Genomic DNA, 14793 nt, shown 5'->3' with positions numbered 1-14793 from the left:
ATTTCAATTGTTTAAACTCCTTTAAGCCTATCAAAATACAACAATGCCCTTCTATATTTGTGTAAACCCTCCAATACCCTTTCTTTTCTTTTTTTTTTTAAGTAACTTAATCTTCTTCTTCTGATATTGAAAAAATCTTTTTTTCCCAATTTATTTGTGCTTCCAACCACCAAACCGTCACAGTGTCATCACATAATTTTTACGAAATGTGTATTATGAGTTGCATATCATAAGAATGAAATATGATGAAACAACACATAAACATATGAACTCAAACCTAAAAACAACATTAATCACCGGGATATATACATTTTCAAAAGTGATGAGAATCACAAGAGAAATAGCGGCAGAGACAATTTAGCGGTGTGGAGTGCTTGTGGCACTTCAAATAACGTGACATTAGAATCTAAAGGTGGAAATTATGATGATTCTAGAAAAAGAAAATGAAGGAACTCCGAATAAATGATTTTGAATATTCTTTTTAAACATTTAAAATCATTGGGAACATCTTCTATGATTTAATATTTATTTCTTAGTTTTTTTTATTATAAACACAATATTTTGAATAAATTTGATCAAAAAAATTCATAGAAAGAAAATTTCCCAGTTAATAAATATTTGTTCTTGCTTCTCTTAGGATTGTCATTATGTCAAAGCATTAAAGTTTCATTTCAATTAATTTTAAGACTCGGATAATTGGTCGTCTTATTGTGAAGAAGTGATTTCATGGGTCGAATATTGAAGTCTTGAATTCATTGTGATTTTGCAACAAAATTTGATATTATTTTTGTTGTAACTTCTTTCAACTCTGAACTTGGTTTTTGCAAATATTATGGTTGATTTTGTTGCAATGATTCTTCTCCCGTGTTTTCAAAAATATTGATTAAATAATGGATGATCATGTTCTTTTCCACTTTTTTTTTACTATCTTGTTACATGTCATTTCATTTTAGGGAAAAAATTGGCAAAAAGATGAAGCCAACGAACATGAACATGATTGGATGGTATGATTGTTGTCCCCATCGAGATGAACATGATTGTGTACAAAACACCATTGGAGATAGTTATTTTCAAAAATTTAATTATTAATGCAAGCACATAGAAAGATGGACAAACATGTGATCGGTTTTTTTGCGTAGTCCATGATATCTATGGAATTTTTACATGATATTACTTGATATAGAGATCACCAATATCTCAATAATTAGGAGTGCATGTTAATATATGTTAGAGATAATAAAACCATATAATAGCTACTTAAACGATTTTCACTTATCAAATGACAAGTATAATAAAATATTTAATTACTCACTTAAATAGAGTACATATTCAAGTAAATAATGTACAATAATATTCAAATGAGATACGTAAAGAGGTAAATATAATACATATTTATCATGTTTTAGTATTTAAACAAAAAAAAACTATATTAATGTCAATTGACAAGCAAATAATGAAAAATTTAAATAAAGTACAGATGTAAGTAAATCAAGTATATCCAAGTAAAAACATAGCACATATAAGTGTTAACAGAGCACATCGTTGTCAAATTTGAATATTTTTGGTCTCCACCGAGCATGAACGTGATTGGGTACAAAACATAATTTGAGATAGTAGTTTCAAATATTGAATTATTAATAAGTTGTTCGCACAAGCACATAGTTTAAGATTAGCAAACATATGATCAACTTTTTGCAAGTAGTTCATGAATGTCTATGTAATGTTTACATGATATGATTTCAAATAGAGATCACCAATATTCCAATCATTAGGAGTGCAAGTTAAATTATGTTTGAGATACTAAAACTATGTATAACTACTCAAACAAGTTTCACTTATCAAATGACAAGTATAATCTAAGATTTAGTTACTCACTTAAATAGGGTACATATTCAAGTAAATAAAGTATAATAATATTCAAATGAGGTACGTAAAGAGGAGAATATAGCACATAATTATCTTGTTTCAGTATTTATACAAAAAAAACCTATATTAATGTCAATTGACAAGTACATATGTATGTAAATCAAGTACATCCAAGCAGTGTTTTCATAACCGGACCGATGATCGAACCGGTCTATCTAAAAAAAATGGTTCAACCGGTCGAACCGTTTTAACCACACGGTCGAACCGGAAAACCGTTTATATAATATAATCTAATAAATAATATATTTTGAATTTTAAAAACTCAAAAATATATATAAATAGACAAAAAATATATATATTTGTCATAGTTTGAAAACTAAATAAATATGTAAATATAATAAAAATGTCAATTATACTTCTAAATTATTTAAATAATTAATTATTTAATTTTTAAAAAATCAATAATTATTAAAATAATTTTTTAATGAAGTACAAATTCCAAATAATCATGTATATATATAAAAATATATTAAATTTAAAGTTTTTAAAATAAAAAAATTCAAATTTTCAAAAAAAAATAAAATTGAAAAACCGGTTGAACCGGTTGAACCGGTTTTCCGGTTAATGATCGGTCCAACCGGTTCTTGGCCGGTTTTGACCGGTTCTGATCGGTTGGACCGGTTTTCCAGTTCCCGGTGAAGTTTCGGACCGGACCGACGATCGGTTCCCGATCGAACCGGCCGGTCCGGTCCGATTTTAATAATATTGCATCCAAGTATAAACATAGCACATATATGAGTCAATAGAGCACATTATTATCAAATTTGAGTTTTTGGTAGGAAAATTGTGGTCTTCAACGAGCATGAACGTGATTGGGTACAAAACAGTGTGATATACACCAACATCTAAAATGTACAAGATCTTGTTGTATGGTAAATTGCAACATATTGATTCAAATAATTGATCAAGTTAATATCTTATTTTGTGAGGGACAACTATTATCGAGTACAAACAAGATCAGATTGAGTATAATAGTTTTCAAATCGAGCACACCGTACACATGCATTGAGTAAAATATGTCATCGATCATGCACAATGTAGAGTGAGTCCATATTAACCAAGATAAGGAACTCAATTGTTTTTTCGGATGAAGTTATAGTGTGACAATGTCGAGGTACAAAATCAAGCTCAGTAAACATTCAAAAACTTCAAGATATCATGGACACAAAAACTTCGATGGAGATGAATTTATATGAGATACAATATTTCAATAGTAATGCTGAAGAAAGAATACCATTATATAGTATCATCACTTGATGTGATATACACCACCATCTCAAATGTACAAGATCTTGTTGCAAGGTAAATTTCAACATATTGATACAAATAATTGATCAAGCTAATATCTTATTTTGTGAGGGACAACTAGAGAAATTATCGAGTACAAACAAGATCAAATTGAGTACATTAGTTTTTAAATCGAGCACACTGTACACATGCATTGAGTACAATATGTCGTCGATCGAGCACAATATAGAGTGAGTCCATATTAATCAAGATAATGAACACAATTGCTTTTTCGGATGAAGTTATAGTGTGACAATGTCGAGGTACAAAATCATGGTCAGTAAACATCCAAAAACTTCAAGATATCATGGACACAAGAACTTTAATAGAGATGAATGTATATGAGGTACAATATTTCAATAGTAATGCTGAAGAAATAATACCATTATATAGTACCATCACTTGATGTGATATACACCACCATCTAAAATTTACAAGATCTTGTTGCAAGGTAGATTCCAACATATTGATACAAATAATTGATCAAGCTAATATCTTATTTCGTGAGGGACAACTAGAGAAATTATTGAGTACAAACAAGATCAGATTGAGTACATTCATTTTTAAATCGAGAACAACGTACACATACATTGAGTACAATATGTCGTCGATCGAGCACATGGTATAGTGAGTCCATATTAACCAAGATAAGGAACACAATTGATTTTTCGGATGACGTTATAGTGTGACATTTTTTAGGTACAAAATAATGATCAGTAAACATCCAAAAACTTCAAGATATCATGGACACAAGAACTTCAATAGAGAAGAATCTATATAAGATACAATATTTCAATAGTAATGTTGAGGAAAGAATACCATTATAGACTACCATCACTTGATGTGATATACATCAGCATCTAAAATGTACAAGATCTTGTTACAAGGTAAATTCCAACATATTCATACAGGTAATTGATCAAGCTAATATCTTATTTTGTGAGGGACAACCAGAGAAATTATCGAGTACAAACAAGATCAGATTGAGTACATTAGTTTTTAAATCGAGCACACCGTACACATGAATTGAGTACAATCTATCTTCGATCTAGCACAATATAGAGTGAGTCCATATTAACCAATATAAGGAACACAATTTCTTTTCCAGAGGAAGTTATAGTGTGACATTGTTGAGGTACAAAATAATGGTCAGTAAACATCTAAAAACTTCAAGATATCATGGACACGAGAACATCAATAGAGATGAATCTATATAAGATACAATATTTCACTAGTAATGTTGAAGAAATATTACCATTATATAGTACCATCACATGATGTGATATACACCAGCATCTAAAATGTACAAGATTTTATTGCAAGGTAAATTCCAACATATCGATTCAAATAATTGATCGAGCTAATATCTTATTTTGTGAGGGACAACTAGCGAAATCATCGAGTATAAACAAGTTCATATTGAGTACATTAGTTTTTATAGTGTGACATTGTCGAGGTACAAAATCGATCAGATTGAGTACAATGGTTTTGTAATAGAGTACAATGTACACATGAGTAGAGTACAATATATTGTAGATATAGCAGAAACCAAAGTGAGTCCATATTAACCAAGATAATGAACAAAATTACTTTTCCGGATGAAGTTATAGTGTGACATTGTCGAGTTACAAAATCGATCAGATTGAGTACAATATTTTTTGTAATAGAATACAATATACCATTCGTAGAGTACACTATATTGTAGATCGAGCACAAACTTAGAGTGAGTCCATATTAACCAAGATAATGAACACAATATATCTGGCAGATGAAGTTATAATGTGACGTTGCCGAGGTACAAAATCGACCAGATTGAGTACAATGGTTTTGTAATAGAGTACAATGTGCAAATGATTATAGTACAATATATTGTAGATCGAGCACAAACCCAAAGTGAGTCCATATTAACCAAGATAATGAACACAATTTCTGTTTCAAATGAAGTTATAGTGTGACATTGTCAGGTACAAAATCGATCAGATTGAGTGCAATGGTTTTGTACTAGAGTACAATGTACCATGAGTAGAGTACAATATTTTGTAGATCGAGCACAAACCCAGAGTGAGTCCATATTAACCAATATAATGAACACAACTTATTTGCCGGATGAAATTATAGTGTGACATTATCGAGGTACAAAATCGATCAGATTGAGTATAATGGTTTTGTTATAGAGTACAATGTATACATGAGTATAGTACAATCAATAATATATAAGAGCAATGAAAAAAAACTTCTGAGTATTTTATCTTTTCGCAACAAGACACAATCAACTTAATTATTATTATAAAATAGCTTACTTTTGGCGCAAATTTACCCAAATTTGGGACAATAAGGACCCAATTAAGTATAAAACATTGAGAACTGAACACATAAACTTAGGGGAACAACGGGCACTTCTTTTAAACACTTTTAATTAATCAATAAATATGAGTAATGAAAAAGAACTTCTTATCATTGTTTTTAACTTTTCGCAATAAAACACTATCAACCAAATTATTGATACAAGATAGCTAACTTTTGACACAAAAGTACCCAAATTTGAGACAATCACGAACCAAATAAGTACAAAACATTGAGAACCGGGCACATAATCAGGTACAAAAAATGATTATGGATCGTGTGCATCTTCTCCATAATCCAACTCATTCTTTTTGCGACTTTATCATTATTTTTTCCTGTTTACGAAAATATATTAGATATAAAATACTTTAGATTCACGATAAGTGCAGAAGAACTCAAAAAATTAATTGCGACATCTTGCAAATTCTTTATTTCTTTTTGCATACGTGGATTTGTGTGATGATGAAATTTTAAGTCAATCTTTTTAATAATTCAATACACAAAACTATGAGATGATGAATAACTTCTTGACCAATGACCAACCAACCTTAAATTGGACATGTGGTCAATTTATTAGGTTAGCAACAAAACATTTTGATTTAGTAATTTAAATTTTAATTTTGAGTCACAATTAAAGTATGTGCATACACACACAAAGAAACAATGTAAAAAATTTTGTGTATCAAATTTTTATTACGTACATACATATTTGCTCATGTTCAAATTTTTTTGCAGCATTTATACGAACAACTAGTAGGCATATAAGTTGATATGCCAATGCGAGAACCTATCTATCATATTCTAACTAATTACACAAAATATTTATTTAAAAATGAAAAACACGCAACAAAGTCTAAAAATTCTAATTTTTCAAAATTTATTTAGTTTGCATTTGTTATCAAATATTTGAAATATTTACGATAGTTACCATGGTTGTCTCACTAATCTGAGCATGAATTTTGGGGAAAATCTTGGATATAGATAATGATTGTTGATTACAATATTTTCTTTATAAATCAACCATGATTCCAGAGAAGAAGAACATAGATGTGTATGATAAAATGGTTTTGGGAATAGTGAATTTTTTTTTTTTTTTAAAAATAAAAACTGAGATAAAATTTTTGTAGATGAACACGAAGATAGTTAATTTGTACAAAGATGCTTCATGGCTAAAGGAAAAATATGATAGAGATGAATAATGAAATAAGAGTGGAGCAGTCACGATGAAGAAGAAAAATCACATGTATATCACGTTTCAAATAAGGGTATTTTAGTATTTTAGAGTTGTTAGGGAGTTAGAATAAATCAATATGTGGGGTCAGGGAGTTGGAATGTATGTTTTCTGACACAGGGACTGTTGACAAATTTATGTTTGTATATGGGAATTTTAAGGAAATTTGCCCTAATCCAAATATCCTTTCTTGTTTCCTGTTGTGTTCAGGTCTCTTAAGTTGATTGTTTTCGTTTAAAACCTCTAGACGCTGCTTCCGAAAAATGAGAGAGGGCAAGTGAAAGGTCGTTTTGTGTGGGAAGTTCTATGCTATCCCAAAGGTTATTGCCCTGGGGTAGCGTGGCAACCCGTGATTGGTTAAAATCAGTGGGTCCCAAATCTTTTAAAAGGAACATGAGTCACAAGCTCATTGGCTCATGCGGGATTAAATCGAGGAATGTGCACGAGCGGCAGAGATCTGAAGAAGGGAGCAACGTGCCAACCCCAAAGCATACTCCCACAATATTTCAGCAGAAAATATGCTCCACACGAGGATCGAACCCGCAGCGCTGGGGAATTTTTTTCCACGTCACCTCAGGCCTTACCAACTCGCCTATGTCCCTGTGGGCTATGCATTTTAAATCTTCCCTTTGACTGCTTGTCTCTCTAGTTCTCTCTGCTTAGTGCTAGTGAGCGGCTCTCTAATCTTCACCCTTCTATTTCTCCAGTGAAATACACGAGTGTGTGAGATTGAAAAGTGCTTCTTTCGGTTCTTTGTGTTGTTCGGTCAGTTCGTCTGAACTCCGGTTATTCTGATACAGGGCCGTTCCTATGTGAAGTCCAAAGAGTCAATGGACTTAAGCCTACAATTTTTGAGGGCCCATAATTTTTTTTTTAAAAACTCCATTATATAGATATAGTAGTATTTAATTTAAATTTATTATACATCAAATTTTTTTCAAAACAAAAGTAATACGGCTCGCATAACAGATTTGTGTTTCCAAACTGTTTGTGATGCTTATCGAGACTAAACTCAAGGCCTCGATGAATACTAATAAAAAAAAAATATCATACTGTTTCCAAACTTAATTTGGGTTTTACCGAATTTTTTTCTTGTAATTTTTAATTATCTTATTTTTAGTATTTTCATTCAGTTTACATACACAGATAATTAGGGGGCAAATGTTAAATCTAATCATGTTATTTGGAGAATTAATTTTAAGTCAAACTGTTCAATTTTAGGTCAATCATGTCTCCCAAGTACATGCCCGGGTTTTAAAAAAAGAAAAAAAGCAAAAAATTGAAGAATTAATTCAAATTCAAGCCGAGAATCTATTCTATATTGTTAAGTTTGAGGCATGCATAGTATAACTACTTTGGTAGGTTATGTCATACCAATTTTATCTTCGAAACCCTTATCTCATAACTAACATAATTCTTTCAATAATAATAAATTAATAATAAAAACATATATAACATTAAATATAGATTATTCAAATTTTATTATATTTCATATAAAATTTTGTAATGCGCAAATATATATTATATTTTAGATATTAATTTATATGCACGAATCGTGTACATATAAATTACTAGTATCAATAAGTAATTTGTTTTTAGTGATCATTTTGGACATTTTTTTAACTTATTATTTAATTATAATAGAAATATTTTGAATATCGCGTGATTAATTTTTTTATATTGTCTTTAATATATTGATTTAATTCGAAAAAGTTGTTATGTGACTAAAACAATATAAGCATACATTATAAATTAGGGGTTTTTAAAAATATGAGCATACATTATAAATTAGGGGTCTTTTTTTAAAGATGGACTCATGCCTAAAAATTGTTAGTTGTTAGAATCGGCCATGTTCTGATATATCATAATTTATTGTTTCTGGTTTTTTTTCCTTACTAAGTTGCATGTTGGCTAAGGACTGAAAGGTGCGGGTAGGACCGTGGAATCACAACATTTATTAATAAACCAATTTTACGAATGTGATTTATGATAACATATTAACTTTTAATTCAAAAATAGAACTACTCACTACAAACAAGTTAGAGTCGTCTCAAATATGTAAAACATTTTATAAACTTAAAGTTATTCTTTATATTCTTTTACCAACTTAACTTACAATTAATATACATTAACTTCTTCCAACAATTCTTTTATCATATAAAACAAAGTTAAAATGAGAAATTCCTTATTCAAATATACTTTTTCCAATAAACATTCAATTGGTATAAATATTTTGGTAAGTGTACGTTGAATACCATCCAAGAAAAAAATATCAGGAGACAGAAGATCATGCATATGTTATCTATAGACTAGAAATCTGGGGGCAACCTTGAATTTTAACTAAAATTGTAGTTTTATGCATCACCAGTTAACACAACTATCATGAGTTGCAAATGCAAGTGACAAATATCTAAAAGAACTGAGCAGACATTAGTCTAACTGTTTTTCAAGCAACCTTCCTAGTCAGCTGATCCTTCGACGTGCTCTCGAATATCTTATCGGCATTTCCTACCTCAAATCCATCTCGTCTGTGGAACTCTTCCACCTATACAACCAAAAGTGAAAGATTTAGTTTGCCTGTTCGCGAAACACAAAAAATATGAAGAGACCTAAACCATTCGACTAAAGGAGTTACGAACCTTATTCTCAGGCAAGTCTTTGAATTGAGGAAGCACAAGTCGTTCAGCAAACTCAATGTACGAGCATGGCACAGATTTCGTGGTTCCATCAGCAAACTGGAAGAGCGATGAATCTGCTACGGTCGAACTTTGCAACAAGAGACCATCTGGGCTTACTGATATGCAAAACATTATGCAACAGATCATTATCTCTATTCATCTTTGAGAAAATTAACATTATAACAACACTGTAATCAATATATAGGAATCAAGGTCATATTACAAAATCTAATATCTGTTTAATTTGATTAATATCAACACAGGTACGGGGGGGTTTCCAAAAAAAATTATAAATGGGATGATCCCAATGCTTTTGTAAAATTATTTTTGTTAATCCGATTAAACATGGGAATCTCAATGGATTAATGCAAGTACTCCAAATTCCGAGTTCCAAAACCTTTGCAAATTGATCGTCACAAAGGATAAATATCAACTTCTCATTTTATCAATGATGGCTCTCTGCAAGTTCCATCACAAGGACAATTGGATAAAATTAAAGTAGCACACGGATTTCTGCCTGTCGATAATATTGCGGGTCCGTGTTTTAACTTAGCCACCCACAAAAGGCATTCCAAAACAATTTCCGATAAACAAAAATTAAAATTTTTCTGATGCCATTTAAAAGAAAGCAACTGTCTGGTGCAAACGTGGGCTTGAGTGATAACCAAGAAGAAAAGTATCCTACATTTCAACAACTAAATAGCAGGATATTTTTCACCCACCTTTTAGGACGCCTCCTTCAGAATTCAACTTAAAACCATTCTCTTCAATGAATTGATTGAGACTTCCAGTAGTTCGTAACTGAGATTTCAGCCGGTGGGTAGATATAGTGACGTGATTTAATGTATACCCATTGACAAGAGTCCAGGCAGCATATTCACTCTCCCTTGACATTCACAAAATTATCCAGTTAGGTTGCCAGATAGAAGTTCAGACATACTTGAAATATAACAAAACCGAATAATTTCAGATATAAACAGCAGAAAACAATGCTGGCTCAATTGCATGCACATAGTAACAAGCAATCAGGGGCGGAAGTAACACCAATTGGAGGAAAGGAATTGCTTCCCATCAGACCACGAAAGTTATAAAATTTTACGAGGCATCCCCTTTTGGCTCATCTACCCCTCTCAAACTTTTAGTTTATCCAAAGGTAACTTTAACCTCTAATCGATATAAATACGTGTTCTTGTCCTCATCCCAACACAGAAAAAAAATGCAAATTCAGTGAAATAAAATTCGATTTCAACATGTAGTCTCAAGTAAACGACAGTATACCTCGCCAAGAGTTGGAATTCAGAATATGAGGGCTTATTCCACGTCAAAGATCCCAGTGCACTGGCCAAAGCTGCGTGAGACTCTCCATTTCCCGATGATTCGGTGTATTTTCTGATTATTTTCTATAGCAAGAAGCATAAAATATGAACACATATTAACCTTACAGGCAGTATTCACAACGGTATCATTGCGTACATATTTTTATTATTCACATTACGACAAAATTTAGAGCAATTTGACATGTAAAGATATAAACTTCATACAAACCTGAGTTTCTGGACTCATTTGATCAACCAAAAGCTCTGATATAAATATCCTTGGTAAAGGACCATAAACACCGGAACCAGCATCCGAATGTTTGCTATGCGGTGGCGAAAACCAGAATGCTTTCAACTTCTTTGCAGGGAACCTCAACTCTTCTCTTTGGACATAACCGAAATCCAAGAAAAATTTAGCCATAGAATCAATTCCATGGTTATTTACCTAGGTTATACATCTTAAAATCTTTAGAATGAAAGATTCTAACACATATATATTCAGTCAGAGACTACTAATACATCGATACAAGAGAAAGCATTTATAAAATCATCTGCTTATCACACTACTCAGATATCTTATCTAATGTTTCTATGAATATCATGACACATAAGGAGTCGCGCACACTGGATGCATAGTTTAGCAAGTGATATCTAAAGATTAAATTAAACTAAGAATTAAATTACACTCTTATAAAAGTGAGATCGTGTAAAAAGAATTACTCCAAAGGTCCTAAAAGCCAAATGGTCGTAACATATACGATCATCTTCAGCTGAACGGACAAGCTCCAAGATGGCTTTAGCTGTCGGATTCTTACTCAAATAAACCGTCTCCACGGCTGCCAATACGTTCCTGAAGAAAGATTCTCCTCCCTACAATGGCAATAACGAAATCTCTGTCATAATTAAGAATACCCATTAAATATTCACCTAGCTACAGGGGAAAAAAAACTGTAAACCGAGGTACAGTACTGCATGCCAAAATCCACACAAAAAGCAGGGCCAATGCCAAGAAAACAAATCGGGAGAGTTCATACGTGGGTCATCAATAAAATTCACAGAACACAAAGAAAAGTACCCGAAAGGAAGAATCTTGGATCCCATGATGATCTTTGGAAGATGCCACGATGGTCGAAAAATTGTGGGCTCCCCCACATGAAGTCAAATTCCCCGTGATTCTGGTGGGTTTACAGAGGAAAATTGAAGAAGAAGAAGAGAGCGAGGGGAAAAGGGGGGACGATTTGATCGAGGTTGGAAGCCTGAGCATGGTGCCCATCGAATTTTGCTACGCTTTGCTTCGGCTTTTCTCGTATCTTAGAAAATTTAGCGTCAGTCACTGAGTCCGTGGTAGACTTCCTTTTCTCATTTACATTCAGATTTACGTGGCCTATTTATTTATTTATTTATTTATATTATATTTAGGGCAAATTATTTTAAAATTCCCAAATTCAAACATTTTTTTATCTTAATTCCCTACACTCAAATTTTTTTGTTTCAACTCCCTAGTGGTCCCCAAATTTGTCTTAACAAAGTGTTTAGCAATTAATCCTTTGTACGTGACATTGTTTTACCTATCGAACCAGTTCAGGAAAAGTAGAACTATCGGTTACGCAAGGTTTCCAGCCGATATACTCTGAATTAGGGTCCAACATGCTTCCGTAAGATGAATTAAATTCAAAAACTTTTTTGACCATAGTGTCGTTGGGTCATACCTGCCGAGTTTTACGAAGTGCTCCTCACACTCCAACCACGCAGTCGCAACAGATGGTTTCTGCACAAACTCCTTCAACGACACCCAGCACAGCCTTAATTCGTTTTCTACCTTAAGACGTTGGTATATGAATTTAATTATAAAATATGATCATGAAAGAACAAGAGACTTTAGAAAAATTATTCAGACATAATATTATTACATAAATCAACTCCTTTGAAGAGGAGAAGACAACTTGTTTAGCTACTCATAGTAGCTTTGTTCTTGAAATACATAAAAGAAAACTTATTACAAACTTAGAAAGAGAAATATTACAACAATTTATTTTTAAGAAAACTGAAGGGAATGATCGATATCTTCAGCTTCCTTGAACGCTTGTATTTATAGCTGAGGTTCCACTTGTTTCACCGAGAAAATTCAGGGAATCTTACAGCTGTTTGTCTTGTCCTTCTATGCCATTATTAATGGCATCTTTTAGCTAGTGGATGAATCACCCGTTATCCACCTTGTCCTGTTATGCCATTATTGATGACATCGTTTGTTGGTGGAGGAGTCACATGTCGTCCTTTTTCTTTTGGCTCTATCCTCCTCACATGTCTTCTTTATTCTTGTCGGGGCATCTTCTGCTTTTGCAGTGGTCCCCTGAAAAAATGCATCTTTGGTGGTCCCTGTCCACCTTTGCTTGTCTCGGAAAAATCTTTTCGATCCGTTCGGGGTCTGAATGTTTTTCCGAACTCTGGCTCCTTCTGATCAGGACATTCTGGGCAGATAACCTGTAGTGACCATGCATGGTATCCCCTACTAACTGGCAACTAATAGCATGCATTAAACTTAATACAGCAAAATAATTTAACAGAGTAAGACATGCGGAAACAAAACTATAATTTACATATCAGCTTAGGAACATAATCCAGGCTTAAATCTGTAGTAATACAACCAAATCGAAATCTTAAACAGTAAACATTATACAGCTATATCGAATACTGCTGTATATAAATTCCTCAAGGCTCCTGCTTCCTAGTCCTGCCTTGAACTACCAGCTCCGTCCATCCTGCGACCTGCCCCATGGAATAGGGTGTCCAAGATAACAACTAGGACGTGAGCACTAACGCCCAGTACATAAACATGAGTAAACATATATATATAATGCATGCAACATAATGACTGGTACAGGGTCATCTGAAAAATCATGCTCAGAACCGGCGCCACATGAGTGCTGCCACCGCACGGATCAACCTCTGGGTGCAACCACACTCGTCTAGTACACCAGAGTAGACAGACATAAATGCCCCCGCCGTCGTGGTACTCTCAGTGACAGACTATCGAGCATAGAGCTGAGCGGCTCTATAGTCAGGTATAACAAGGTATAGACTCAACGTGTATATGCACATGACATATGAGTATAGAAAGCGATAAATCATACATCATGCCATAATAATGCCAAATAAATGCAACATATAAACATGTATACTCGCTGGCAGTCTTAGTCAATGTGTACGTACCTTTAGGCTAGTTCAAGTATAATAGGATCCTAGGTTCCAAGCCTATATTCAAAAGTTCACTGTATCACTACATAAATTCTATAAGCCTTAACTAAGCTAATAAGTACTCCCAAAACTTAAATAGATTCCCGAACCATACCTTCGTCCGTAGTTAACCCTTTGAAGTCGCTAATCCCGGATGACTATAACCACACCTTGGTTATTCCAGAACCTCTATTATAACCGATAGGGCCCTCAAGTATATAACTCACACTATATAACTGAAGAAGGAAACTCGGGAATTCGTAATTAAAAATGAATCTGCGAAGCCCTATTTATAGGCAAAATTCCCGGCCAGGATCGGAACTTCCGATTTCGGGATCGGAGCTTCCGATCCAGCTTACTGCGTGCATGCTTGACACGCCAGGATCGAAACTTCCGATCCGACGATCGAAGCTTCCGATCTGCCCTCCGTTCGACACTTGTCTGAGTCATCGAGCATTGCTGGCAGCTGGAGATCGGAACTTCCGTTCCAGGATCGGAGCTTCCGATCTCGGTGCTTCCGCTGAGCTTCCGAAGTGGCTGGGATCGGAGCTTCCGATCTGAGTTCGAAGCTTCCGATCCGGCCCAAACTCAAAAGCCCAATAAACTCCGGAATCGGTTAAGTACTAACCCTTAATCATGTTTAACATATTATTATCTTAAAATAGAATCTGGGTTACTACATTCTCCCCACCTTTAGATATTTCGTCCGCGAAATAACATCTAAAGACAATTCAAGATAACAATATGAAACATCAAACCATGTTTTATTACAACAACT

At 33.4% G+C, this 14793-nt stretch overlaps 1 protein-coding gene across 1 annotated transcript; it reads right to left on the bottom strand.

The window, feature by feature from the left end:
• Positions 1-9105: 9105 nt before the first annotated feature.
• On the bottom strand, positions 9106-12133 carry LOC140875444 (2-oxoadipate dioxygenase/decarboxylase, chloroplastic/amyloplastic-like). The gene is made up of 7 exons (XM_073279126.1): positions 11857-12133; positions 11502-11651; positions 11011-11226; positions 10744-10865; positions 10188-10351; positions 9427-9581; positions 9106-9332 (listed from the first exon to the last, which is right to left on the bottom strand). The coding sequence occupies exons 1-7, from the start codon at positions 12052-12054 to the stop codon at positions 9234-9236; spliced, it is 1104 nt and encodes a 367-aa protein (XP_073135227.1). The 5' UTR covers positions 12055-12133; the 3' UTR covers positions 9106-9233.
• Positions 12134-14793: the final 2660 nt, after the last annotated feature.

The sequence above is a fragment of the Henckelia pumila genome, chromosome 1, assembly GCF_033568475.1.
Source record: "Henckelia pumila isolate YLH828 chromosome 1, ASM3356847v2, whole genome shotgun sequence".
NCBI classification, from domain to species: Eukaryota; Viridiplantae; Streptophyta; class Magnoliopsida; order Lamiales; family Gesneriaceae; genus Henckelia; species Henckelia pumila.
This window is presented reverse-complemented; position numbering and strand designations above follow the sequence as displayed.